Genomic DNA, 27302 nt, shown 5'->3' with positions numbered 1-27302 from the left:
CCAAGCCTGCTGTAAACAGAATTAAAATTGAATTCTAGTCCAAGACGGATACCTTCAACATACGGTTGTCAAAGTTCAAAGGAATGTGCTTTTTTTCCTTGTACCGTCTAGGTCATCCTGCAAATCTTACACTCATAGTCGATAAAGCTCAGAATACGAAAACAAACAAACAAGAAACATTGCAACATCTTGCCCGAAAAATGACTGATCTGATCCAATCAAGCTTACTTTAAGAAATGACACAAGTTCTGTTAGCAGCTTCACGTCCTCCCTCTCCTGTTCCCTCTTGTTTCCTCCTTTCGACAGAAGCCATGAGTTGACCAACTGCTGTCGAAAGAGCAGTCACACCACCACCACCACCACCTCCACCACCACCACCACCACCACTAGCACGTGGCGCCCATCACAGCCCCTTCATCCATCCAAATAAAAATGACAATGACAATTCTTGTTTTTTTGCATCTGGCCCTCGCCCTAAGGAGGGAATAATCTTCTTGTACTACTACTATAAAACTCGTTACATGAATACACAATTTATGGCAGAACATATAAGTTAATGTACAAGAAGCGCATCCCGTATTTGGCAACATTGTAATTCATAAGGAAGTGTTCTTCTTCTTCAGCGTTCCAGAATTTGTCTGGTAACGTGTGAGCTCGTTTGCCCATTTGGGTTCCCCACACTATAACCTGAGAGCATAGTCAGCTCACTCCGCTTTCGTTGAGCAGGCATGCTGGGTATTTTTGTGTTTCCATAACCCACCGAACTCCGACATGGATTACAGGATCTTTTCCGTGCGCACTTGGTCTTGTGCTTGCGTGTACACACGAAGGGGGTTAAGTCACTGGCAGGTCTGCACATAAGTTGACCTGGGAGATTGGAAAAATCTCCACTCTTAACCCACCAGGCGGCAGCGACCGGGATTCGAACTCACGACCTCCCGATTAGGAGGCCGACGTCTTACCACCACGCCACTGCGCCCGTCAAGGAAGTGTTCAAACCTGGGTGTGAAGCAATACAGAGCGAAATCAACGCAAAGAAAGCATACTTTGCAACCATAGAATATAGCTCAGCCAAACAATGCATCCCAGCTACAACGAGTGTTCTTGCACCTAGTTCCCCTACCAGCACCGCATGTGGGCCCAATATCGGCCCCATGTCCCCGAGTACGCAGTACAAGGGTCCTGCAGACTTTAATTGTGTGTGTGTGTGTGTCTGTCTGTCTGTCTCGACTTAACAGCTTATTGCTGGGAAACTACTGGGCGCAGTTCGTTCAAAAGTTGACACACTAACTTGATAATAGGTCCGATTGATCGTATTAAAACTTCATAATGTTACCTGGGACCTAAATGCGAAATATTCCACAAAAACGACTCTTAACGGAGGGCGCAATTCGCGGTGGGTCAGAATAGCCGTTCGGCTGATAAACCGCCCAGCCAAGCCAGCGACACCGTACCAGGCTTTGCGTGCTTTGCGTGCGTGTACCACTGCGCGAGGATTATAGGCATTTGAGTTCACTGGCGAATGTCAGATTTGTTGGCTTGGAGGAAAGCGTTTCCGACTATGGCCAAAGGGATCCGGGTTCGATTCCCGGCATGGGCGGTCTATTTTTTTTTTAATTCTTGTTTACTATTGTTTATTATGAACGTTTTAATGTTTTATTTTACTCTAATAATGTGTTTAATTGTGTAAAATAATTTTTTTTTTTTTTAAATCCACGTGCACAAGACAAAAACTTTCATACTGGGGGAGCGAGCCAGTCTGAAGAGTACTCGGGTCCAGCGCCAGCGTTTTTTTTATTATTTTGCACATGTCTTCTGGGGCCTAGTTAGTCGATCTGGGTCCCACATGGGCAGCAACTGGGGTAACCACGAACGGAGTAAAGAAATGCCGCCCACATTCATCCCGAATGCTCACCTCATAGAGTAGAGCTTTCAGACCTCCACAGTTAAATCCACAAACGTGAAAAATCCTGCGGTGCCCCCCCCAGCAGCTTCAGAGCAAACTTTTTGGTGTCGTCACTCCGGGCTATCTGACGTCTTACTTCTGACAGCACTTCTGCGTCAGTGAGATCAGGCCTTTTCTGCGTGAGCTTTCTTACCCTTTCCTCGATCACTTCAGCCTGCTTACTCAAGGTATCATTAACAAAGTGCGGACAGCTGCTCTGTTTCTTCAACTGATCAATTTTCTGAAGCAGTTCTCGCACTGCCTCTTCCTGTCTGGTTGGAGTGTTACAGAAAATCACATATCTATAGTGCACGCTTTGTAAAACGGTTTGAAGATTCGGTATCATGCTCACAAGACGTTGGACATCTGCATCTGAACGGTGGTTGTCCAGAATTTCTCCGTGAGTGAAAGCGATGATCATATACTCTGTTACCTTTTCGCCGAATATTTTCAATATTTTATCAAAGACATCTTGTTCTTCGGGCGTGAACGTGCTGTCGAGGCGAACAACGAAGATGATGGCTTGCGGGCCGGGGGCACTGAGAGCCATGCAGCGGGTGAGCTCGATCAGAGTGTGTTTGACGTCTTCGCTTGTGGCGAATATGCCAGGGGTGTCAATCACCTGCAGTGAACAAACACAAACACACGCACGCACGCACGCACGCGCAGGAAAGGGACACACACACACACACACACACACACACACACACACACACACACACACACACACACACACACAAATACATGTATGTGTCTTAAAGTTGTCTCATACAGAAGATTAACGTAGCTGGATGTTAATCTACAGAATGGTCCAAGAAATGTCTCGTTTGTCGTTTTGGTCCCATATTTTTTTGTTTGACCAAATTGACATTCAATTCTCAGTTGAACAGAAGAAGATACCCTGACATTTTTCAACATACTAACAAGCTGGACCCGACTTAAAAAAGAAAAAAAAAGAAAAAAGAGTTAGACAACAAATAGAGTGTTGGCATCAACATAATTTGACCTTTAAGCTAGAACAAAAATCCTACAAATTTGGCTTATAAGACACAGATTGCTTCCCCTAATTGATTAAGTTCTAGGCAATTACCATCATTTTATATCAATTACATTAATGTTTGGTTTCATAGCAAGAGTTATCAACATAATTTGACCTTGCTGCAAATTTGGTTCCTTTTGACATGAGCAACCCCTCTTCAATGAATTTTTGTTTAGATAATTGAGCTGCAGAATGATGTTACTTAATATAATAACTTTACACCAGTGAGAATGGCAAGGTATGTTTGTATAACAAGAGTTACATCCCCTCTATGCATAACAAAACAAGATCGAGTTACCTCCCATTTGTGGATAACACAGTTTCTAGACCATGGTAGTCTTTTGATCCAGCCAAGCTGAGGGATCCAACGTACACTTATCACTGAGAAAACTCATATTCTTCCCGAGATACATGATAATCAACGTTTTAAATCTGGAGCTGAAATACTATCTCCCTTCTATGGATAACATAGCAAGAGTTACATCCGTTTGCTTCTAAAGCATGCCTGTGTGTTGTATTCAAGCAAAGCCGAGGTATGCAACGTGAGCTTTTGACTTTGAGAAAACTCATGTTCTTGCCGAGTAACCAAATAATGATACATTTACAGGCTTCCATTTGAAACTTCGAGGTTGTCGTTGTGGACGGACACCCGATCAAAGCATCATTGAAGCTCGACGGAGCGAGACACGCTACTTCTGTTAATAAACTGAGCAAACAAATTATTGCACCCATTTTCGTACCGCAACTAAAACATTCATTGCCGTGTCATTTCATTCAAACTTTATATGCCATTAAAGGCCCTTCACTTGGCTACCGGGCACACTTTTCCGATCAAAGATTTCTTTTGTAGGTATCACGTGACCGCCGCCGAAGTCAGGGTACCCCCAAAATCGACCTGACAAAAACGTCAGGTACCAATTAAAAAAATCGACACAAATTCAGAATAGGCTTAACTTGGCAACGTTTACAAACGAGAAGAAAGAAACATCATTTATCTATCCAGAACAGGTAGTTTTGTTTTGCTATCTGGCGTATCTCTTGTGTTATGTCAGTTCTACTGATGCATGTGTTGAGCGCATGAGCAGTAGAAAACGAGAGGCTTTTGCGTCCATTTTGAGGGTTACTTAAAACAGAAATCTTTGATCCAAACAGTGAGCAAGGTAGCCCAGTGAAGGGCCTTTAATGACATATAAAGTTTGAGTAAAATGACACAGGAAAATGAATGTTTTAGTTGAGGTACGAAAATGGGTGCAATAATGTTTTTGCTTAATTTAGTATATTGTTTGCGTGGGTAACACGGGGTAGAACATCAAGATTGTGCGGTGTCAAAAACTGATTCTGTTTCAACGCAAAGCAAAACGATCAGGGCGTTTATCCTCAATATCTAATTATTATGGCTTCTAGGGAGCATTTGTTTTAGGCAGATTAACAATTGGAGATCTGAAAGGAGACATGTTCAACTACTCAGAAATGCAGGAAATTGACAATAGCACGAGAGGCACGACACTGTTGTATTCGATGTGTAGCACATTTTCTTGAGAAAAATTGCCCAGAAACGAAAACACGCGATGACGGTGCATGATCTCCCGCTAACAACAATCACCAACCTTCAGTTCCTTGCCCCACGCCCTGCCTTCGTTATAACGACAGTCTATGGTACAGGTGTAGGGCCAAGGAGACACCACAAAGCCTCCCTGGTCGTATGGATCAACGCTGTAGTCGGCCCACTCTTGAGTTCGGGGTGTCGCGGCAGCTGATCCCGGAAAGGGGGCTACAATGTCTGGTCTGTTCAGGAGTCTGTTTCCAACGCTGCTCTTTCCACTGCCTGTCTTGCCTACAAGAATCACCCTGCGACAGCATACACGTGAAATACGTGAATTCCTAAACTGTTCAGGAAACACATTTCTTGACCCGGATAGTTAGAAAATCCATCCATGAAAATGCCTGACTTTAATTTGAAATGGTTGCTCATATAACCTTTGAGCTCGGGACCTGATCGAGTACATCCGCCTCGCTTACGATCGTGGCTTCAAATGTACATCATGATGTGCATGCTATGCAGTTTCTGTTTAATATGAGTCCCATTTCTGGCTACAATATGCTCATGAGAGCTCATTATTCACTTCCTCCATGATTTCTTGCCTTCACCGATCAGATTCCATGTGTGTTTACCAACCTCAGTTTTTAAATGAGAACAACTTGACAGCTAATGACAACACCAAAAGAGCCATTCTCGGAACGCGTCTATTAACCTTGAGTTGTATTAGCTTGATATGATCTGACTTGACTTTACTCAGGACATGTTTGAATGTACGCCATCATGGTTTATCGCGGTTTTGTCTCACCTGTATTCGTCGGAAGTCATGTCGTGAAGACATCCGTCAAAAAGATTCACGGAGTCTTCGGCGAGAAGCCATCTTCTTTCCTCTTCTTCTGCCATCTCGGTCAAATCTTGGAACATTGGTGCGGTCTGGGAAAGAGCACAACAATACCAATAGAAAGGAATGCTTAATTTGACTATGCTTTCACGCAATTGGTATTTCATGGCACACAAGTCAACCACGAATCGCTTGACACGCTGTATTACACAATTTATAACAAGTCGCGTAAGGCGAAATTACTACATTTAGTCAAGCTGTGGAACTCACAGAATGAAATTGAACGTAGTCCGCCGCTAATGCAAAAGGCAGTGAAAGTGACGAGCCTGTTTGGCGCGGTAGCGGTTGCGCTGTACTTCATAGCACGCTTTACTGTACCTCTCTTCGTTTTAACTTTCTGAGCGTGTTTTTAATCCAAACATATCATATCTATATGTTTTTGGAATCATGAACCGACAAGGAATAAGATGAAAGTGTTTTTTAATTTTGATCATAATTTTAATTTTTTTATAATTTTCAGAGCTTGTTTTTAATACAAATATAACATATTTATATGTTTTTGGAATCAGAAAATTATGAAGAATAAGATGAACGTAAATTTGGATCGTTTTATACAAATTATTTTTTTTACAATTTTCAGATTTTTCATGACCAAAGTCATCAATTAATTTTTAAGCCACCAAGCTGAAATACAATACCGAAGTCCGGCCTTCGTCGAAGATTGCTTGGCCAAAATTTCAATCAATTTGATTGAAAAATGAGGGTGTGACAGTGCCGCCTCAACTTTTACAAAAAGCCGGATATGACGTCATCAAAGACATTTATCGAAAAAATGAAAATAAAACAAACGTCCGGGGATATCATACTCAGGAACTCTCATGTCAAATTTCATAAAGATCGATCCAGTAGTTTACTCTGAATCGCTCTACACACACACACGCACACACAAAGACACACAGACACACATACACCATGTACCACGACCCTTGTCTCGATTCCCCCTCTATGTTAAAAAATTTAGTCAAAACTTGACTAAATGTAAAAAGGTAAAAACAGAAAAAGATCAAAACAAACTACGCACTCATCGTACACTATCCTCCACGAATCTGTTTTTTTCTCTTTTATGTACCTTATCTGGTTCATATTTTACGACAATTTGAAAATGACAAACAAATCTCTTGCAACAGTGTGGCGACTTTTGTGCGTTACTTTTGCCCCCTACTGTACTGTGCTTGAAGCATACCAAGAGTTCAAGAAGAACAATACAGGCTTAAAGATGAAAAAATCTACCATTGCTGTTCTTTGCCCTGCTAATGTAGTTCCAGTGTGTGACATGGACCAAAACGTGTGTTGCTGTAAGTCAAATAAACTGTTTGACTTGCTCTGTGAAGCAGTAAAGCTATCCTTCGGATGCCTGTCTATGACCCAGATAACGTGAAATGCCGTCATTGACAATTTGAGGTTTATGTTGACATTTACGAAGGTTCTTCAGAGGAAACCCTACAAATCGGTTATAAAAATACCAGACGATACACGCCTGCCGAGAAGGTACACGCCTGCTGAACGATAACTGGCTGCTGATTCTGAATAGATCAATTCTGAATTAAGCCTGTCCTGTCAGCGTGAGTTCGTCCCCACGTTCGGCGAGAGATTTATTTCTCAGAGTCAACTTTGTGTGCAGACTCTCCTCGGTGTCCGAACACCCCCCGTGTGTACACGCAAGCACAAGACCAAGTACGCACGAAAAAGATATTGTAAAGTCCATGTCAGAGTTCGGTGGGTTATAGAAACACGAAAATACCAAGCATGCTTCCTCCGAAAACGGCGTATGGCTGCCTAAATGGCGGGGTAAAAAACGGTCATACACGTAAAATTCCACTCGTGCAAAAAACACGAGTGTACGTGGGAGTTTCAGCCCACGAACGCAGAAGAAGAAGAAGAATTAAGCCTGTCTTTAATTGGACGAAGTCAACTTCGCGTAGCTCACTTCACGAAGCTTCCGGAACAAGAACTGATTCGGCCCTTAAATGAACAACTTTCAGCATAGCTTCGCGGCGAAGTCCAAGGGAATGCACTCTTCGCGTTCGAGTGTGATTTATACGTCCATCTTGAATCAAAAAGCCCTCTTCTGACAGAAAGGACAACTTCGTCGCAGAGCTATGGCGTAGCTTCGCATGTCAAAACTTGCGCAGCGAAGCAGTGTACAAATAAGTACTTTGCCGCAACTGCGGGATTTCGAAAAAAAAAAGACTTCGCGAAGCTCCGCCAAGTCGACTTCGTGCTTAATTAAGGACGGGCTTTAACGACAGCTACAATATATCCGTGACAAAGGCGGATTGTAGTCGGCAGAATCAGCAGCCAGCTAGTTATTATCTTTTGGCAGGAGTATTACAGGAACATTATGTATCATTAAGACTTTTTTGTTGTCGCAAATGTCTTACCCAATGCAAGTTCTCTATCCAGAACAGGTGCCACATTCATTGAACACTATGTGGGCGGGGATATAGCTCAGTCGGTAGCGCGCTGGATTTGTATCCAGTTGGCCGCTGTCAGCGTGAGTTCGTCCCCACGTTTGGCGAGAGATTTATTTCTCAGAGTCAACTTTGTGTGCAGACTCTCCTCGGTGTCCGAACACCCCCGTGTGTACACGCAAGCACAAGACCAAGTGCGCACGAAAAAGATCCTGTAATCCATGTCAGAGTTCGGTGGGTTATAGAAACACGAAAATACCCAGCATGCTTCCTCCGAAAGCGGCGTATGGCTGCCTAAATGGCGGGGTAAAAACGGTCATACACGTAAAAGCCGTGGGAGTTTCAGCCCATGAACGAACAAACAAATTGAACACTATTTTTTTCCGCTTTTTGTGGAAGAAAAAATCCTCCAACAAAAGGGAGTGTGAAAAAGTAAAGAGGACTGTATTGTGTTCAGATTATACGAAAGGAGGTATTAATATGATAAATATGTATGATTTTCAAACATCATTTTTGCTAACATGGGCGAAGAATGTACAAAGTGATTTGTTTGAAAAGTGGAAAATGATACTGACTTTTTTGTTGAATAAATTGGGGGAAGGATTTTGCTTGTTTTATAAATGCTCACTATGTGTCAAAGATTTTGTTGGAATGAGATTGATACATTCACATTTTTTGGAAAGAAGTATTGAGTATATGGATAGAAAGTAGAACGCAAGTTGTGAACGATCAAAATGCCTTTTTGGATGAGTGTCTATTTAACAACACGGCCATTGTGTACAGAAGTAACACGCTTTTTTTAAACATTGGATTCAAGCTGGCATTGTATATGTTAAAGATGTATGGGTTGGAAATGACTTTATTCCCTATGCACAGATTTGTGAGAAAGTAGAGCATAATGTAAATATAGGCAGTTTGAATATTGGGCCATAAAAACAGCTGTGTGCGCGCGAGCCAGCAGACCGCGAGAACAAAACAACGCTCAGCCAGCGACGAGGAAACAGCCCGTCACGCCGCGCGACTTTCGCCACTTGCTAGTGACGGCGAAAAGTGCCGTGCCCTGCGCTGCACGCTTTTGGCAAAATAAATATCAAGTTCAGATTGATCAAAATTATTGGACATTGGCACGTAAATGTACAGAAGAAGAACGATTAAGATTATTACAGTGGAAGATTTTGCATATTTAACGTGTATCCCACCAGTATTTTATTAAATAAAATGAAAATTAGAGAAAATAATATATTATTGTGGAAATGTTGATTTTATTGAACATTTCTTTTGGAATTGTACGAAGATGAGAAATTTTTGGATAAATGTTCAGAATTATATATTCATTCATATTGGCAAAAATATTATTTTTGGTGAACGAGATGTCCTATTTGGTTATAAAGTTAATGAAAACAATCAAATTGAAAATAAGCAAATAACCCCCAATATTGCTATTTTATATGTTACGTGGATTTCCATTGGTCAATTGGGCAAAACTGAGCTCAGTGCAAAAGTGATATCGACGACATTTCCGTCGATATCAGTTTTGATATCGACGACCTCTTTATTGCTTCCCCACTTCAAAAACAAAAACACCTAACTTTAAAAACATACAAATATATATGAAAATGTAATGATCCCAGAATTTAGTTGAGCAAGTTACTAAAGACTTTTTGAAAGAAAAGACATTTTGAAATACTGAAAAGTACAAGAAAAGAGTGAACAAAAAGAAATAATAATCAGAGGGAGGGATATGGAACAGCCAAAATTGAGACAAATACTTTTGTAATTTCTTTACAGTAAATACAAAATGTCCAGAGAATTAGCAATATATCTAACATTGACTGACTGTATGATGATATCTTCTGCTATTGGTCTGTTTCAACAGTGATATCAAAATCTCGACCTCTGGTCTCGATTTTGATATCACTGTCTCAACAGACCATAGCAGAAGATATCATCACACAGTCCGTCAATATTGGGTATTATATTAATTGCAAAAATGTCCATCAGCAAATTCAAATATGGTAAACAGTATGATTGAATGTCATGTCGTGCTTGAGCAAGAAGTTACGTTGAGACGGCAGTTTGTTCATATATTATGTGACATAGTAAATACGTGTTCAGACCGATGATTTGAAATAGCATGGTTTGTATATAATTATGTGTTCGTATTGTGTTTAAGTAGATCCTCTTTTTGATCAAGTAAATGTACATGCCATTATTGATTTAATGTGTGTTTATATTACTACATGTTTCAGACACATATCCAACTGCATATACTTACATATATTTAAAATTAATTTGATAGAAGTATTGTACATTTTGAAGCTTATGTCCAACATAGATCAAACATACAATTTATAAACATATTGGGGAATAAAAAAAAAATATATATTTTAAAAAATCTTTTGGCAGGCGTGTACTTGTTTACTCGCTACGCTTAATTTCCCTATTTTTGACAGTCGAGGAGTTGTAGGACATTTTGGGGATCGGCGGAGGAAATATTTTAAAGGGATAATAGTGGGTGGCCTGGGCAGGTGACCTTGACCGGTGACCGTAACCTTGAATGTGTTGAATATCTTTGCTAGAAGTGTGAATTTCTTGTATATGTATCAATATATGTACCAAGATTGATACAATTAAAATAATCAGTTCCTAAGTTACAGTATTTACATGAGAAATGGTGCGGGTAAGGCGGGCGCAGTGGCGTAGTGCTAAGGCATTGGCCTCCTAATCGGAAAGTCGTGAGTTTGAATCCCGGCCGCGGCCGGTGGGTTAAGGGTGAAGATTTTTCCGAGCTCAAAGGTCTGCACATAAGTTGACCTGGGAGATCGGAAAAATCTCCACTCTTAACCCACCAGGCGGAAGCGACCGGGATTCGAACTCACGACCTCCCGATTAAGAGGCCGACGTCTTACCACCACGGGCGCAGTGGCGTGGTGGTAAAATTCAACATTTTTCATATAAAAAGTTTCCTCGTACGAAATAAAATAAAAGCATTAATAACTTACATTTCATAGACAACGACCACATACACAAGATAATCTAAAAAAAATGCAAAAAGATTAAAAAAAAAACCATAAGATAAGTAATAGACACATAGTTACACATAAAAAGTCTGACATATAAAACAGAACTTACATAAAAGCGTACAGATTCTTGTGTCCAATACTGTTATCGGTCTTCAAAGGCTATTGCATATATCAAGAGACACGGCCAATTAGATTCATCTTGCTGTGAATATGCATAAGTCTAACGTGGTTGATCGTGCTGGGAATATGCAGAAGTCTTATGTGGTTGTTGCTGTTTAGGCCTAATTCCGCTTCACGCGACTTATTTTCCGATCTATTCATTAGTTGCAAGAATTGTTCTATTTGACTGTCCTCTGTCCCCCGACAACAAGTAACCGTTTGTTTTTCGTTTTGACTCACAGCACAGATGTAGGCGAATTCAGTTTCGCGATCTCTCGTAAACGCGGCTCTGCGTGTGTAGATTATACCTGTCTTCAATCAAAAACACACATGCTATACTGGCTTGTTTGTGCACATTTATATACGTACACAACGTGTTTCTGTTCAACACAGTTGTTGTGTTATTCGTATGGTAACCTTTAAAGGCACAGTAAGCCTCTCGTAAACCATCACATATACTGTCAGGCTTTTACACACAGTACAAACACCCTTCCATTTGAACGCTCACCAAACGGGAACATCCTAGGTGCCCTACGTAAAGAGCGAGCAATTTTTAAAGAATTAATTTTGCGGATTGTCTCAGGGACAATCGGACCGTGGTGCGTTTTGGTGCTAGACCTAACTTTTAAAATCTAAATAATAAATTGACAGCTTGTTACACAAACATTCTTAAATCATAAAAGAATTCTTTTTTCATCAAGACAAGATCAGTACATATCGAAGTTTTGAAAGTTTGAAAAAAGAAAATCCCGGAAGCAGGGTCACGCAAGGTCGTGGTTCTCGTAGCAGACGACGGTTTATGCCTATCGCCAGTTCCTCTGAACAGTCAAAAGCCATCGCTAGAGTTCTTGTGAACCACAGCCGTTTGTTTCGTGCATAGTCAGAGGTACATAATGACGTGCTGTTGCAGATAAGCTCACATCGAGTCGCATTCAAATTACTAACTGACGACTACATTGTGGAAAAGGGAAACTGGATCACACGGGTTCACGATGGCTCAGGGGTAAGATAAACCACGCAAAAATAAATTCTTTGAAAATTGCTCGCTCTTTACGGAGGGCACCTAGGATGTTCTCAAGCGGTGAGTGTTTAAATGAAAGGGTGTTTGTACTGTGTGTAAAAGCCTGACAGTATCTGTGATGGTTTACGGGAGGCTTACTGTGCCTTTAACGAGGAAGTTTTAGAATCAGAGTCTGACCTGCGCAGGGACGGATTCGAGTTTCACAACTATCAGAAAATAGGACATCATGTACATGAGAAGGTACCTTGTCCGATCAGTTGTGTCATCCTCTTATTCGATAGAGAATGTGACAAGTCGCGTAAGGCGAAATAACAACATTTTGAACAGGGATGTCGTTAGGCGTCGGACATCGGACATATACCGATTAAAAGGCTCAAATGTCCGATTCACTTAGCCGCATGGCGGTCACTATCGTTTTCAACTGAGCGCAGTCATTCTCCGATAAGAACTCCATTCCTTCGGACAGCGCGTTATTTGATAATTTTCCTTTCATGATAATAATCTTCAAAAAGTGACCGAGCGCTCTTGCGTACAGGTGCACTGAAGTTGTGCAGTGCAGATCTTGCGTTTTCCGAACCGTTTGCGGTATGAGCTGTTTGCGTACGGGAGACAACTCCAACTGACCAAGGCTCGCGTATGCTTTAATTTGCTTTCAGTTAACGAGCGAGTTTTCGCGAGGAACAGGGTTGAGGTACGGTAGGGTCACTGCGCATGTCTGGTTTTTTTCTTCGCGGAAACGCTGTTGGGTTGTGTCCAGTCGCGTCCCTTGCAACAAGATGGCGACAAGCGCGTTACGGATTTACTGTTGTGGAGAGTTGATGTACGACGATGATGAACAAGCAGTACTGTTTTATTGTTGATGTGAATGTAATGCCAAAACATCGAACTATCGATTCGAACGTCAATGAAGAAGTGAGCGTGAAAATCGAGCGCAAAACAGCCGGGTAAAAGTTCAGGGCGCTAAAGTACATTTGAGCCGAAATCGCACCCAAACTCCTGTTGACCTCATTTCTTCCCAAAATAAACATCACTGCTAAAATAAAATGCATTAAAACCAAGACAGTATCCAACCCAGTATCCTTAATTTTTGAAAGGCTAAGTGATTTACAACAAATGTCTTCTCACAATCCGTAACTTTGTCAAAAAATATTTGCAGAAGTTTCTCACCTCGCCTTGGCAGCCATCTTGGAACTGGAGAGACCCTACGCAGGAAGCAAGGTTGAAAGTTGGTTAACCGGTGACGTCACTCCAGTCGTACCGGACCGAGTTTTTGCGACCTCCGGTTCGACTCGAGTCACCTTAGTTGACGCTAAAACTCGCTCAGAGTTGAAGCGCACGGCACTGAATTTTGCCACCGCTAAAGCCTGCCAACAAACATAAAAGCTGAACACGTTTGGCGTTTCAACGGCATCGTGTGCTACATTAGGGCCAAGAAGAACATGGGAAAACACGGCTAGCAATAGCATAATTCCGGAAAATTACAGCGCCAATGACAGTGTCGCCGCTGAAACCTCCACAATCACGAAAAGTAAAGTTTCGTGACTTGAAGATGTACGTGTCCACAGTGTACGTGTCGGTACAACGGTACATTCGCACAGACGGTCTTTTAATAAGGTTAACTATTCATGGCTGACCCTGTTTAGTACTAGTTGGTTAGAATTTGACAGCAAAGAGACCATCTATATAGGTAAATTGTTTTGTCGAATGTGTCAAGAAAAAGCTTTGTCAGGAAATCATGCAGTTTGGGTGCCAATCAAAGTAAGAGTGCTGAAGTTTTTGGTTGCTTTTTAGTTTGTTTGTTTCTTTTTTGTGTGTGTCCTGTTTGAAACAAAAGTAATAAAACAATATACGCAAACAATGTTGGTGCATATATTGATATGTGTGTGTGATCATGATTTTGTGTTTTGCAAAAAATCATAATGTCCTATTAAAATGTTTGAAAGCAGTCAAATGTCCTATTCATGCCGAAGAGCTCAGGACATTTGTCCTATAGGTATGAATTTGTGGCAACATCCCTGCATTTAGTCAAGCTGTCGAACTCACAGAATGAAACTGAACGCACTGCATTTGTTCACAATGACCGTAGTCCGCCGCTCGTACTGCAGGTGCCTTATCCCCCTTCGTGTGTACACGCAAGCACAAGACCAAGTGCGCACGGAAAAAGATTCTGTAATCCATGTCAGAGTACGGCGGGTTATAGAAACACGAAAATACCCAGCATGCTTCCCCAGAAATCGGCGAATGTGTGAAGGAAATCACGAATAACACTGTAACAGGCAAAGTTTGACAGTGATATCCTCCACGCTTTTAGAGCGCTTACCAGAGATGTAGCGTGACATAGCAAAGTGTGTGGCACGCACTGTGAGTTCAGCTCACTGACCAAGAATAGTTGATGTTGTAAATCGCAACTAGGGTATTGTTACACTTTACCACTGTCCTAGGACATTGATGGGTTGTCCAAGTAATCGGCCGGGAGGGAGGAAGCCCGGATAGATGCGACAAGAAAGTACTTAACAGGTAAATGGAATAAGCATTCGAATATCGCTAGAGTGTTTATTGCATAAGTTGAATCGACTAACACTGTAAACTGTACACATAGCAGACAGATATCTAAGACAAGATGTCCGCTATTTATGTTGTGCAGTGCGTCGTATAACCGGTCTGAGAGGGAGATAGTGACCAGATGACAAGTGTGAAGGATCTGAGAAGCCGCCGAAGTATCATAACTCTAGACCAGCATAGCTGAAATTCGACGGGATTTCGCGAAGTTATTGCAAGGTTATGGTTGTCCGTATAGTTGGACCATAGAGGTCACAGGACGAAAGGAACTGAGTAGACCGAGGTCGCCAGTGGAAGGAATTAGTATTCAGATACATTTCCTAGTGAACGGCCATAGACGCTGTGTAATTCTGTGTATGAACAGAGTTAAAATATGTCTATAAGATCTTAAGTACATAAGATATAATGAGTGTTTAGTAGGCAGAGCAGACGGTGATTTGAGTCTGCCGGAATTATGAACTGTAACTGGTTTTTTCTGACTACACACGAGCCGTGATTCGATACCAGTAAAGTAGATATCGTGTGCCCGTGAGTTCACGGACTGTTTGTGTATTTCTCTACATAAGTGAAGGGTAGAGGGTTTTGTTAGTAAAATTGTGCACGGGATTGTAATCTCGCTTTGCTTTTGCATCCAAACCTGTGAGTACCTGATTTTTGAATACCTAACATTTATGTTCATGATTGTGTGTATTTGTGTGTATGTCTGTCATACCTGTATAATACAGTGGAAGGAACTTACATTTGGAGTTGTGTTTGTTCTTGTATGATAGCGTACTAGCGCATTTGCATTCATTCACAGTATGCTGCCTGAATGGCGGGGTAAAAACGGTCATACACGTAAAAAAACAACCTCACGAACGAATGATAATAAGAAGAAGGTGCGGGTAAACCAGCGGACATATAGACGGAGGTACAAAGCGCCGCACAGTGGTTCAACGATGAACTATATTCAGTTAAAAAATCGACCTTGTAAATCTTCCTTTCTTTTAACACATAAAACAGAACTTACATAAAAGCGTACAGATTCTTGTGTCCAATACTGTTATCGGTCTTCAAAGGCTATTGCATACATGTATCAAAAGACACAGCCAATTAGATCCATCCATCTTGCTGTGAATATGCATAAGTCTAACGTGGTTGATCGTGCTAGGAATATGCAGAAGTCTTATGTGGTTGTTGCTGTTTAATTCCGCTTCACGCGACTTATTTTCCGATCTATTCATTAGTTGCAGGAATTGTTCTATTTGACTGTCCACTGTACTCCGACAACAAGTAACCGTTTGTTTTTCGTTTTGACTCACAGCACAGATGAAGGCGAATTCAGTTTCGCAGGTGTTTCCTGTCCAAACCATTAGGCTAATTCCGGTCGATTTGTTTCTAATTGTCAACCGGGCAGGAGGAAATATTGAAAGCATTTGAAGACCGTTACAAGCGTTCTGCATTGTTCTATTACAGACAAGCGATCTCTCGTAAACGCGGCTCTGCGTGTAGGGATTATACCTATCTTCAATCAAAAACACACATCCTATACTGGCTTGTTTGTGCACATTTATAGACGTACACAACGTATTTCTGTTCAACACAGATGTTGTGTTATTCGTATGGTAACCTTTAACGAGGAAGTTTTATTTATTTATTCATTAAGGAGATTTCTATAGCGCATAACTAAAAGCACTAATCAGAGTCTGACCTGCGCAGGGACGGATTCGAGTTTCACAACTATCAGAAAATAGGACATCATGTACATGAGCTTATGATTTAGAAAATAATTCAAAACGTGTTTATTTTTGGGAAAAGTACCTGTCTCCTCATGCACCCACATGTGCCCATGGGTCGTGCTACAATTCAAAGCGTTGTACCACTGGAAACCATATTAACGCGAGCGATATCTTATTTTTTTTCAGCGAAAAACTTTTAATCGTTGAAGGTGATTTCCCGAATATCTTTTTCCCGAACACATTTCACATTTTCAAGTATTTCCCTGACACTCCGTGACAGATTCTTAGAACAAATGCAGACATTCTTTTGTTCAGTTCGTTCAAAACAAGCATTTAAAATATATATCTTGCGTGACATAAAAACGAAAGGGGTATGACACGAATGTTAAATACCAAAACATTATTTGAAAAGACAGTAAATAACAACAATAACAATAACAATTAAGTAGATGTGCAACGCCAAGGCACTGCATACCCCAGCGAAAGACAAACCTCTCTCTCTCTCTCTCTCTCTCTCTCTCTCTCTCTCTCTCTCTCTCTCTCTCTCTCTCAAACACACACACACACGAACACACACACACACACACACACACATACACACCCAAGTTACACACGTACACACATACACATTCACTCACACGCACTCACTCACTCTCTCACACACACTTCACTGTACACCATACCACTATACGCACATAGACCGGCACGGTTGGCCTAGGCTAGTGGTAAGGCGTCCGCCCCGTGATCGGGAGGTCGTGGGTTCGAACCCCGGCCGGGTCATACCTAAGACTTTAACATTGGCAATCCAGTGGCTGCTCCGCCTGGCGTCTGGCATTATGGGGTTAGTGCTAGGACTGGTTGGTCCGGTGTCAGAATAACGTGACTGGGTGAGACATGAAGCCTGTGCTGCGACTTCTGTCTTGTGTGTAGCGCACGTTATATGTCAAAGCAGCACCGCCCTGATATGGCCCTTCGTGGTCGGCTGGGCGTTGAGCAAACAAACAAACAAATACGCACATAGACAGTCGGACACACACACCTTTACAAACAAACACATATACACACTCATACACACAAACTCATGCACACACACATTCACACACACACACACACACACACTATCTCTCTCTCTCTCTCAAACACACACACACACACACACACACACCAAGTCACACACACACACGCACTCACTCACTCTCTAACAAAAATCTTCATACACACAAAACACACACCCATACGCACATATGGACAGACGGACATGCACACCTTTACAAACACACATGCACACACATACACTTATGCCCACACACACACTTACACACACACGAGTACAGACTCATGCACGCGTACGCACACACACACACAAATACACACACACCACACACATACGAGTACAGACTCATGCACGCGTGCACGCACACACACACACACACACACACACACAAATACACACACACACAAATACACACACACACACACACACACACACACACACACACACAGTGACACTAACACATGTGCACAAAATGAACACAAACACACACACTGCGCGAGAGAGAAAGACTACAGGGAGGCATGACGTCATGATGCATTAATTGACGTCAAAGACTTTCGACCGTGACGTATTCTTCTTACGCAAGCTTTATCCATAGACTTGGAAACTACGGAATTTCTACCCGTCCAAAGCGGCCTGGGGTGGCGTTTGCTGAAAAAATGGGGGCGCCTATTTTACCCACCGTATTTTTGTTAGTATGGTCCCCATTTTTGGTGAACTTCCATCTCCAACTGTAGCACGTAGCCGGGCACAACGAATCCTTCTTTATCATGTATTATTCGGTGTGCACATTTCTCAAATCGATTACAGTATAGCGTTCACGGGATACCTCCAGCTTCGCTGGGATAACAGCACTTTATTGTCCATTTAAATATGACATAAAAATGGAAAATTTTCTTCGGCACACCCTGCCTGCCTGTACACGATTATAACAACAATGGTATAGGACAACACACAACAAACATAAAACATAGGTTCACGTATGTAATAACAAGCACACCTATCATACTTCCAATAACACTGAAACTAAAGTGCTGTCCGTGCATTTGTATCAGTCATTGACTGAAGTGTCACCGATAGAATTCAATAGAATACCTTATATTCACCATTTAACATACATCACAAACTGAAACATTAAAAGGAGCAAAAGTCCGTGTCTCAAAAAGTGTACGCAGCCTTATAGAACTACTTTAAATATAAGTAGCCTCTCTTTCTTTCCAAAAAAAGAACAGACCCCCCCCCCCCCCCCCCAAAAAAACAAAAAAAATCCACTTCTTGCATTTGTGGCAAAACATTACAGCCGAAGAAGAACCCGGCGGTATTTCCGAATCGCCTCGCACGCGAACATGTTCGCTGCGCGTCTTGGGAAACTCGTCTTGTGTCATTTTGGAGAGGTATAAACTCACGGCTGTATATGATGCAGAAAACACTACTGGATGCTTGCTTGCAATTTGCTGTCGAAACAAACGCATCCGGACAACGGTATCAGGGACACTGAGACAGGTCACTATGATGAAAGGACAGAGAATTGAAACATTTTAATTTTTATTTGTGATGATTGATGAGATGAGGATTTGTTTGTTTGTTTGTTTGCTCAACGCCCAGCCGACCACGAAGGGCCATATCAGGGCGGTGCTGCTTGGACATTTAACATGCGCCACACACAAGACAGAAGTCGCAGCACAGGCTTCATGTCTCACCCAGTCACATTATTCTGACACCGGACCAACCAGTCCTAGCACTAACCCCATAATGCCAGACGCCAGGCGGAGCAGCCACTAGATTGCCAATTTTAAAGTCTCAGGTATGACCCGGCCGGGGTTCGAACCCACGACCTCCCGATCACGGGGCGGACGCTGAGATGAGGATCTTTCTTTCTTTATTTGGTGTTTAACGTCGTTTTCAACCACGAAGGTTATATCGCGACGAGAGATGAGGATGATGATAAAGATATATACTAGTGTCAGATAAAAGAACCCCGCATACTTTCGAGTAAACCATTGTACGTGGATCTAAAGTACGGTAGCCGAGTATCCCTTGGGCTTCTTGAGGTCACATTCTGAAGATAACATGTCCATGTATTGCTTCTTAGATTGTATCTGTTTGACATTGATTTATACAACTGAATTTGCAGGGTAATAAGTCAAAAGGAGAAATCAATACTCCAGACGTCAAACAAACAAACTGTTGCGATTGATTAAATGAAGTATTAAGCTGATTAATAATGTTTGCTTATAGTATGACGTTCAGGCACACCCCCGCCCCCATACTATGTTCGTGTCTGTTGTCTGTGTATCCGTCTATTATACGTTACACACACACACACACACACACACACACACACACACACACACACACACACACACACACACACACACACACACACACACACATGTATACACGCACGAACACTCATACATTCACTTCCAGAAAAAATCTCTCATGATACACGTTGCTCCCAAAACCCTCACATTTATGCCTCTCTATTCCAAAACCCTCGACCCTTGCATGTTTGCAGGAGGCGTTTCTTGGACTCACACGCAAGGTGATAAGCGGATAGAGCCGGCTAAGGAGGACACTCGTGCCCTTAATAGCCAAGGAGACGGACGGACACAGAGAGATGGCGAGAAGTTTAAGGGTGTCTCCGACAGCGCTGCTGGTGCTGGTTTTGGTTATGGTTGCCACGTTGCCTTCAGCTAGCCGAGCCTACCAAGCCAGGGCGAGGGCAAGCAATTGTTCCATCTGCAGGTAAGTGCTGTTTTCGTGTTTGTGAAATTGAGGGGGGGGGGGGGGCGGTGATGATAATGATGTCGACGATGATGACGATGATGATGATGATGATGATCTTCTTCTTCTTCTTCTTGGCGTTCGCAGAGGTTACACAATCAGTCCAGCACTGGTGATAAATGTTGTCGTTTTCTCCAACTCCAGACCTGTCGACTGCCATATAGTTTGGTCTGCAAGGGAGTTGGTGACGGCAACACTTCTTTTCGTTCCTCATCTAAGCTACTCACAAAAAGTTAAGGATCACTTGCACACCAAGTCATAACTTTCCAAATAAGAAAGCTAATGCGTTGGTATTTGGCAAACGTTTAATTCAATGCTTTAGTAATAACGATACAACATTTCCTTCAATTTCGAGCAATCGTTTGGTCTGTACATTTTATCAAAGTGTGTACGTATAGAAATTTGATTTCACAAAGTCGTTGAAATCACAAGACATGGCATTCAGATGCTCCCAAAAGTTCAGTAATGCGTGTAACCGCCCTGGCTGTTCTGGCACTCGACGCAGCGACTCCTCATAGAGTTGACCAGGGTGGTGAAGATAATTTGTGCAAGCGCCTGCCACTCAGCCTGCAGCATCTGGTAGAGGTGCTGGACATCCCTGGGAGGGGGTGGTTGCTCCTCACTTTGCGATCCAACTCATCCCAGAGGTTCTCAATCGGGTTGAGATCAAAACTGCATGCTGGCCACTCCATTCTGTTGACTCAAGACTGCTGCAGGAAGTCGTTGAACACCCTTGCCCTGTGGGGGCGAGCGTTGTCATCCTGGTAGACAGCCTGCGGTCCCATCTGCTGCAGTGCAGCGGTCGAAGGATCTCATCCCGGTATCGGAGGCCAGTCAGGTTACCCTGTACATGAAACAAGGGTGTTCTGTGGTGAAGGCTGAAAGCCCCCCAGACCATTACAGAACCTCCACCAAAGGCCACCTTTTCTTGGACAGTGGCGTCAATGTAGCGTTTCCCTTGGTGCCTCCAGACCCTCAGTCGGTCGTCGTTGTGGTTCAGGGTGAAGCGTGATTCATCACTGAACAGGACCTGGGACCATTGCTGACGTGTCCACCTCACGTGACGTCTGCAGAAGGGGCGGCGTGCTGCCCTATGGGCTGGAGTTAAACGTGGCCGTACAGCTGGGCGACGAGAACGGAGGTTAAACCCATGAAGGCGATTCCGTATGGTCTGCTGGCTGATGTTGGTGTTATTAGCCACCCTCAGCTGCCTTCGAATAATGCTGGAAGAGGCTGTTCTTGTTTGCAAGGCTACGGTCGTTCAATGAGACGATCTTCATGTGGAGTTGTCTTCTTTGGTCGCCCAGGTCTGCGTCTTTCCTGGACCCTCCCAGTGGCTGTGAAACGTTCAATCAGTCTGACAATGACCAAGATGGACACGTGAAGTCGCCTGGCCACTTCTCGCTTGGGGACACCATCTTGGAACCATGCAACAGCTCGTCCCCTCTCAAACTCGTTCAATTTTTGTCGTGGAAGCATTGTCAGATAATGCCTAAAACTGGTGGTATGTCTTCTCAAAAAGCCAAGCAAGTGACAGCATCTCACACATAAACAGCAGTGCTTGCACGTGCATAATGGTTTTTCCATGTGGCTTGTGCAATGTGTTCGGGCTGAACGGTCCAAAACAAGGTCCTTTTTCGCAAGTTTCCGCTTTTTCTTTTGCTACCAAGCTCAGTAGTAGAGAATCCCGTTCAATTTTCCCACTAACACAACATCGCCCACTTGCAGCTGAATACGAATTTATAACAATTTAGTTTGACGGAGAAATGAATAACAGTGGCGAACTGATTTTATTGAGCACCTGTTTTCTCATAGTGATCCTTAACTTTTTGTGAGTAGTGTAGTAAAGGACATCGCTGTAAGATGTGTTCCGCTGTTTGGTCCTCTTGACCGCAGGCACAGGTTGGTGATGGCGCCAGCTTGAACTTTCGGTTCATGTGAGCATTGAGCCTGTTGTGGCCAGTACGCAGCCTGATGAGGTTCAGACTTGCTGCTCTCTGGACATTGTGTGGTAGATGATGACGATGATGATGATGATGATGATGATGATGATGATGATGATGATGATGATGATGATGATGATGATGACTGTCTTGATGTTGATTGTAAAATCGAAAAAAATCTAAATCATGATGCTCGTAGTAACCGCTATTCCGACTTTTTCGTGCGACGGAAAGTTTTCTTGCACACGGGACTCTAGATGTGTTCACGGCGTGGAAGAAACTCTATTTTGTGGACTGTACAGTAATCCACTCGAAGGAAGAAATAACAACAACAAAACAATACAAACAACAATCAGCAAAAACTACAAGAAAGTTTTCTCATTATGTCTGGTTCTGCCTGCACGTGTTATTGACAACCATAAATAACTCTTTTTTGTTTTCTGAATCTAATGTAATATGAATAAAAAAAAACAAGAAAGGTAAGTTGATTAACTGAGTTGAAAATTCCGTTTGTGAACATAATACGCTGCCCCTCGTATGGACATTTTATAATCAGTTATTGCGAAATAAAGTTTTGGTTGATTTAATGAATAATTTGATTGATGATTTTTGTGTGCAAAAGAAATGTTTATGTGATTCCTTAAAGGCACAGTAAGCCTCCCGTAAACCATCACAGAGCTCCCCGAGCGTCTACATACAGTACAAGCATACTTCCATTTGAACGCTCACCGAACGGGAACATCCTGGCTGCTTTCTGTCGAGCGTGAGAAATTTTCAAAAAAATTATTTTCGTGGACTTGGTCCTCTACAACAATGGCGCCTCGTTTTGGTGCTGGACGACTGTTATGAATATTCAATACCGGAAATCACGCCCGGACAGTAAGCCTCCCGTAAACCATCACAGATACTGTCAGGCTTTTACACACAGTACAAACACCCTTCCATTTGAACGCTCACCAAACGGGAACATCCTAGGTGCCCTACGTAAAGAGCGAGCAATTTTTAAAGAATTAATTTTGCAGATTGTCTCGAACACTTTTTGGACCCATCCTGAACTCAGGTCAAACATGAGTTACTTCCCTTCGGGTCTCATTCTATCGATGTAAACTGGCGATAGCCGTGAATCGATGATTATCAAAATGTTTTTGGACCGTGGTGCGTTTTTGCGCTAGACATAACTTTTAAAATCTAAATAATAAATTGACAGCTTGTTACACAAACATTCTTTAATCATAAAAGAATTCTTTTTTCATCAAGACAAGGTCAGTACAATTCGAAGTTGTGAAAGTTTGAAAAAAGAAAAGCCCGGAAGCAGGGTCACGCAAGGGTCGTAGCAGACGACGGTTTATGCATATCGCCGTTCCTCTCAACAGTCAAAAGCCATCGCTAGAGTTCTTGTGAACCACCGCCGTTTGTTTCGTGCATAAAAAGGTGCTATTGTAAATAAGCTCACATCGAGTCGCATTCAAATGACTAACTGACGACTACATTGTGAAAAAGGGAAACTGGATCACACGGGTTCACGATGGCTCAGGGGTAAGATAGCCTAAACCACGCAAAAATAAATTCTTTGAAAATTGTTCGCTCTTTACGGAGGGCACCTAGGATGTTCTCAATCGGTGAGTGTTTAAATGAAAGGGTGTTTGTACTGTGTGTAAAAGCCTGACCGTATCTGTGATGGTTTACGGGATCCCGCAGTGGGGCACTGCGGTTATGAAATTAAAGGCCCCTCCTGTTTTTGGAACCGCAGGAGCTTTCTAGTTTGCTGTTAGGTAGATTTTTGGTTCCTCTTTCCTGTCATGCTCTCTTTTTCTTCATGAATTCTTTTCTTTTTTCTGCCTTCTTGCTCATTCACCTGTACTTTTTTCCAAAAATCTCTTCTCTTGCTGCTTGTCTCGCGATTCATGTATAGTTTAATCTGTTAGTGTTCTGATGTAAGCCCAGCAGTAGATAGGTTAAGCCTATTTTAACATACTGGAAACTGGTAATCTTCCAGTAGGTATTAATTTAGTTTTACTAAAGCCTGCTGGGACACAAGTAATGGGTTAGTGCATTTGTAAACAGGAATCGCTTGACAAGTGGCCCCCTTCATCCCCCCCTTCCTCGTCCTGATATGGCTCTGCGTAGTCGGCTGGACGTTAAGCAACAAATAAACAAACAAACAAATGGTTTACGGGAGGCTTACTATACTGTGCCTTTAAAATAAGAATTATAAAAAATTCAAATGCGTGATTTTTGCACAGCCTATGCAGCAGGAAGAAAGCGAAAACAAAATAATTCCCAGCTTTCTCTTCAGAAGGATTTGGATGAAACGGACACTCTTTTAGACAATAATACAAAGATATGAACCTTTTAATGAAAAGAGAAAAAATTAAAGTAGAACCTGAGATTTTTCAATGGAAGAAGCCCAGAGCGCCCAAGTTTGTTCTCGCGTTCAGTTCATAGAAGAAGGTGAGAAGAACACGAAGTAGTTGTTGAAGATAATGACCAGGTATCCTTTTGCTGAAGTCACCGAACTCCAATATCACTCACATCAAGCACATAGCTATCTCACCTTACTTTACTTTGAAGGTCTTGTGAGGACAAAGTAAAGAATTCACGGAGAAGTAATGTAGCATTAACGAATCCTATCTATGTGGTTAATCCCATACTGATCACCAATCATCACGCTGAAAGCCTATAATTTTGCACCGGCAGTAACACGAAATACACACACTTCCTTTCACCCCTGTACCCCCCCCCCCCACACACACACACACACGCACACACATTTATGCACGCACGCACACACACATCGACACAATAACACACACACACACACACACACGCGCGCACACGCACACACTCACGCACAGGCGCTGACAGATACACGAGGTCTCTCTCTCTCTCTCTGTTTTCAAACGTGTTTTTTTCTTACTCAGAAATTTCAGGGGATTCGATTTCATATCCGTGCATTAGGCCCTACATTTTATCAGCAAATCCGCGAAATAGCAAACACCATTGAAAAGGGAAAACTCTCCTCACGTTTCATGGGGCTTTTTCTTGGTTTCACATCTGTGTTATTGTTTAGCCCCTGGCGATGTCTTGAAAGCATCATTCTGTTGTTACTGGCGAAAATCCTGCAGAAATTGGGATGTCTTATGTGAATAGAATGTACAGAAATATCAAATATCCACAGAAAATCTTTTATCAATAGTACTTTTATTGACAGCATAATTACGTAACTTTAAATTGAAACAAGAACAAGAACAACAACAACGACCAAAAAACCCTCACACACACAGACACAGACACAGACACAGACACATTCACATACACACACACAAACAAACACACACACACACACACACACACACACACACACACACACACACACACACACACACACACACATTGAGAATGCAGATAAAACAAAATCCTCGTACAGATAGATGGTGGTGGACGCACGTTTTGAAAGAAAGTCATGTTCACTTGAGCAATTATTTGAAATTGGAGAATGCAGACAGCAAAATAACAGGTTCACAAATATATATAGGTTACACACCCCGAGTTCTGACTAGCTTGCATATTTCATTAGTTCCAGAGTTTTCAGCCTGCGTGGTTAGCATGCACGTGCTTCATTCAGTCCCTCCAATAAACTGGATTTTCTTCCTTGGTCTCCGCCCTGGTGACTTCAATTTGTTATAATGATAATTCATTATTTTATCTTACATGATCCATGACATGAGATGGTTATGAGGGGACAGAGCCTTTATTTAACTGTATTTACCGTATTCCCATCGTGTGTGTGTGTGTATGTGCGTGTGTGTGTGTGTCTGTCTGTCTGTGTGTGTGTGTGTGTGTGTGTGTGTTCCTTCTTCTTCTTCTTCTTCTTGTTCTTGTTCTTGTTCATTCTTGTTCATTCATTCTTCTTCATTCTTCTTCATTCTTCTTCTTTCTTCTTCTTCTTCGTTCTTCTTCTTCTTCATTGTTGTCATTGTTGTCGTTGTTGTCGTTGTTATTGTTGTCGTTGTCATTGTTGTCGTTGTCATTGTCATTGTTATTGTTGTCATTGTTATTGTTGTCATTGTTATTGTTGTCATTGTTATTGTTGTCATTATTATTATTACTGCGGACGAACTGAATACACAAGAGACAAATGATCGTGATGAGCAGATGAATGCCTATACCCCGTTCACACATAGACGCCGCTTTTACAACGATGGAAAAGTGGCCGAGAGCGTGGCCAATCGTGGTCAATCGTGGGCAAAACGTGCAAGTATATCCGTAGGCGTGGTTTAGTCGTAACGGGATCTTCTCGGTCGGGAAAGTGCACGCTCTCCCCACGCTTATTTTTGAACGTGCACAAAATATGTGTAGCCGGGTCGTGGCTATGTGCCCCGATGTGATAACTGTTTCAGGTCGGGGATGATCAGGGTGATCGGCATGGTCTTCGTTAGGACTATATACAATACTAGATGAATACCCGCTTCGCCGGGTCGAGCCGAATACCCGGCTGCGCCGGGGACCCGGCTTTGCCGGCGCACCGCACGAAGGAAGGGAGATAAACGCGCAAAACACTGGATAAGATAAGGAAGAGTAATACCCGGCTTCGCCGGCACAGTGACCTTCTAAATATAGTATAACGGGAATATGGATTGAGCGTTGTCGACAGTGACCTTCTAAAAATAGAAACGGGAATATGGATTGACGCCACACGAAGGAAGGGAGATAAACGCAAAACACTGGAGACGATAAGGAAGAGTTAGTGGGAATGGATCTGGGAAGATGAACAGAAAAACCAAAATCGGTTCAGCGCTGCGCGCTGAGAGGACGTGTTGAAATATCTCATCGACCAGGTTGTGTCCGGGGTGTACCTGAATATGGCTACCAAATTTGAAACAGATCTATCGAGAACCTTGGGGGTGCATCGCGAACACACAGACACATCATAAAAATAATAATAAAGATAGCTTATATAGCGCCGCTTCACAAATTTAACTATGCTCTTAGCGCTGTACATCGAGATATAACAATTTCAATAATATAAATACAAAGATGATATTATAATAATACACATTTACAAATATCACTCACGTGCATACATCCTCGTGCACACCACGCGCATACACACTCCCACTCATTAACAAGTGCTTCCATCCCCCTGCCACTGAGATGTTCATATACCCCCCTGGACAAGCTCACACCATGTCCGTCTCCTCTCTA

At 42.4% G+C, this 27302-nt stretch overlaps 1 protein-coding gene and 1 long non-coding RNA gene across 7 annotated transcripts in view; one reads left to right on the top strand and one right to left on the bottom strand.

Annotated features, from left to right (window-relative positions):
- Positions 1-1603: 1603 nt before the first annotated feature.
- On the bottom strand, positions 1604-11296 carry LOC138980023 (GTPase IMAP family member 9-like). Its single transcript, XM_070352813.1, has 4 exons — positions 10966-11296; positions 5330-5454; positions 4592-4832; positions 1604-2567 (listed from the first exon to the last, which is right to left on the bottom strand). Exons 2-4 carry the CDS (start codon positions 5443-5445, stop codon positions 1947-1949), a joined length of 978 nt encoding a protein of 325 aa, XP_070208914.1. The 5' UTR covers positions 5446-5454; positions 10966-11296; the 3' UTR covers positions 1604-1946.
- Positions 11297-12247: 951 nt separating this feature from the next.
- LOC138980015 (uncharacterized) overlaps positions 12248-27302 on the top strand; it is a 33458-nt gene continuing 18403 nt past the window's right edge. The window contains exons 1-3 of one of the 6 annotated variants that reach the window (XR_011460209.1): positions 14326-14553; positions 14681-15234; positions 19886-20115. This is a non-coding gene — a long non-coding RNA (uncharacterized lncRNA). The other 5 variants (XR_011460210.1, XR_011460211.1, XR_011460212.1 and 2 more) reach the window with 5 other exon arrangements.

This window comes from Littorina saxatilis, linkage group LG11 (genome assembly GCF_037325665.1).
Source record: "Littorina saxatilis isolate snail1 linkage group LG11, US_GU_Lsax_2.0, whole genome shotgun sequence".
NCBI classification, from domain to species: domain Eukaryota; kingdom Metazoa; phylum Mollusca; class Gastropoda; order Littorinimorpha; family Littorinidae; genus Littorina; species Littorina saxatilis.
The sequence above is the reverse complement of the archived record's forward strand: the minus strand, read 5'-3'. Positions and strand labels throughout refer to the sequence as shown.

Bases quoted from the DNA above. Each gene is read 5' to 3' on its own strand.
- LOC138980023 (XM_070352813.1), bottom strand. From the start codon at position 5,445: ATGTTCCAAGATTTGACCGAGATGGCAGAAGAAGAGGAAAGAAGATGG. The intron at 4,833-5,329 runs GTGAGACAAAAC...ATGCTGTCGCAG, and splicing joins ATGACTTCCGACGAATACAG to GGTGATTCTTGTAGGCAAGA. The intron at 2,568-4,591 runs GTTGGTGATTGT...TGTTCACTGCAG, and splicing joins CGTGGGGCAAGGAACTGAAG to GTGATTGACACCCCTGGCAT.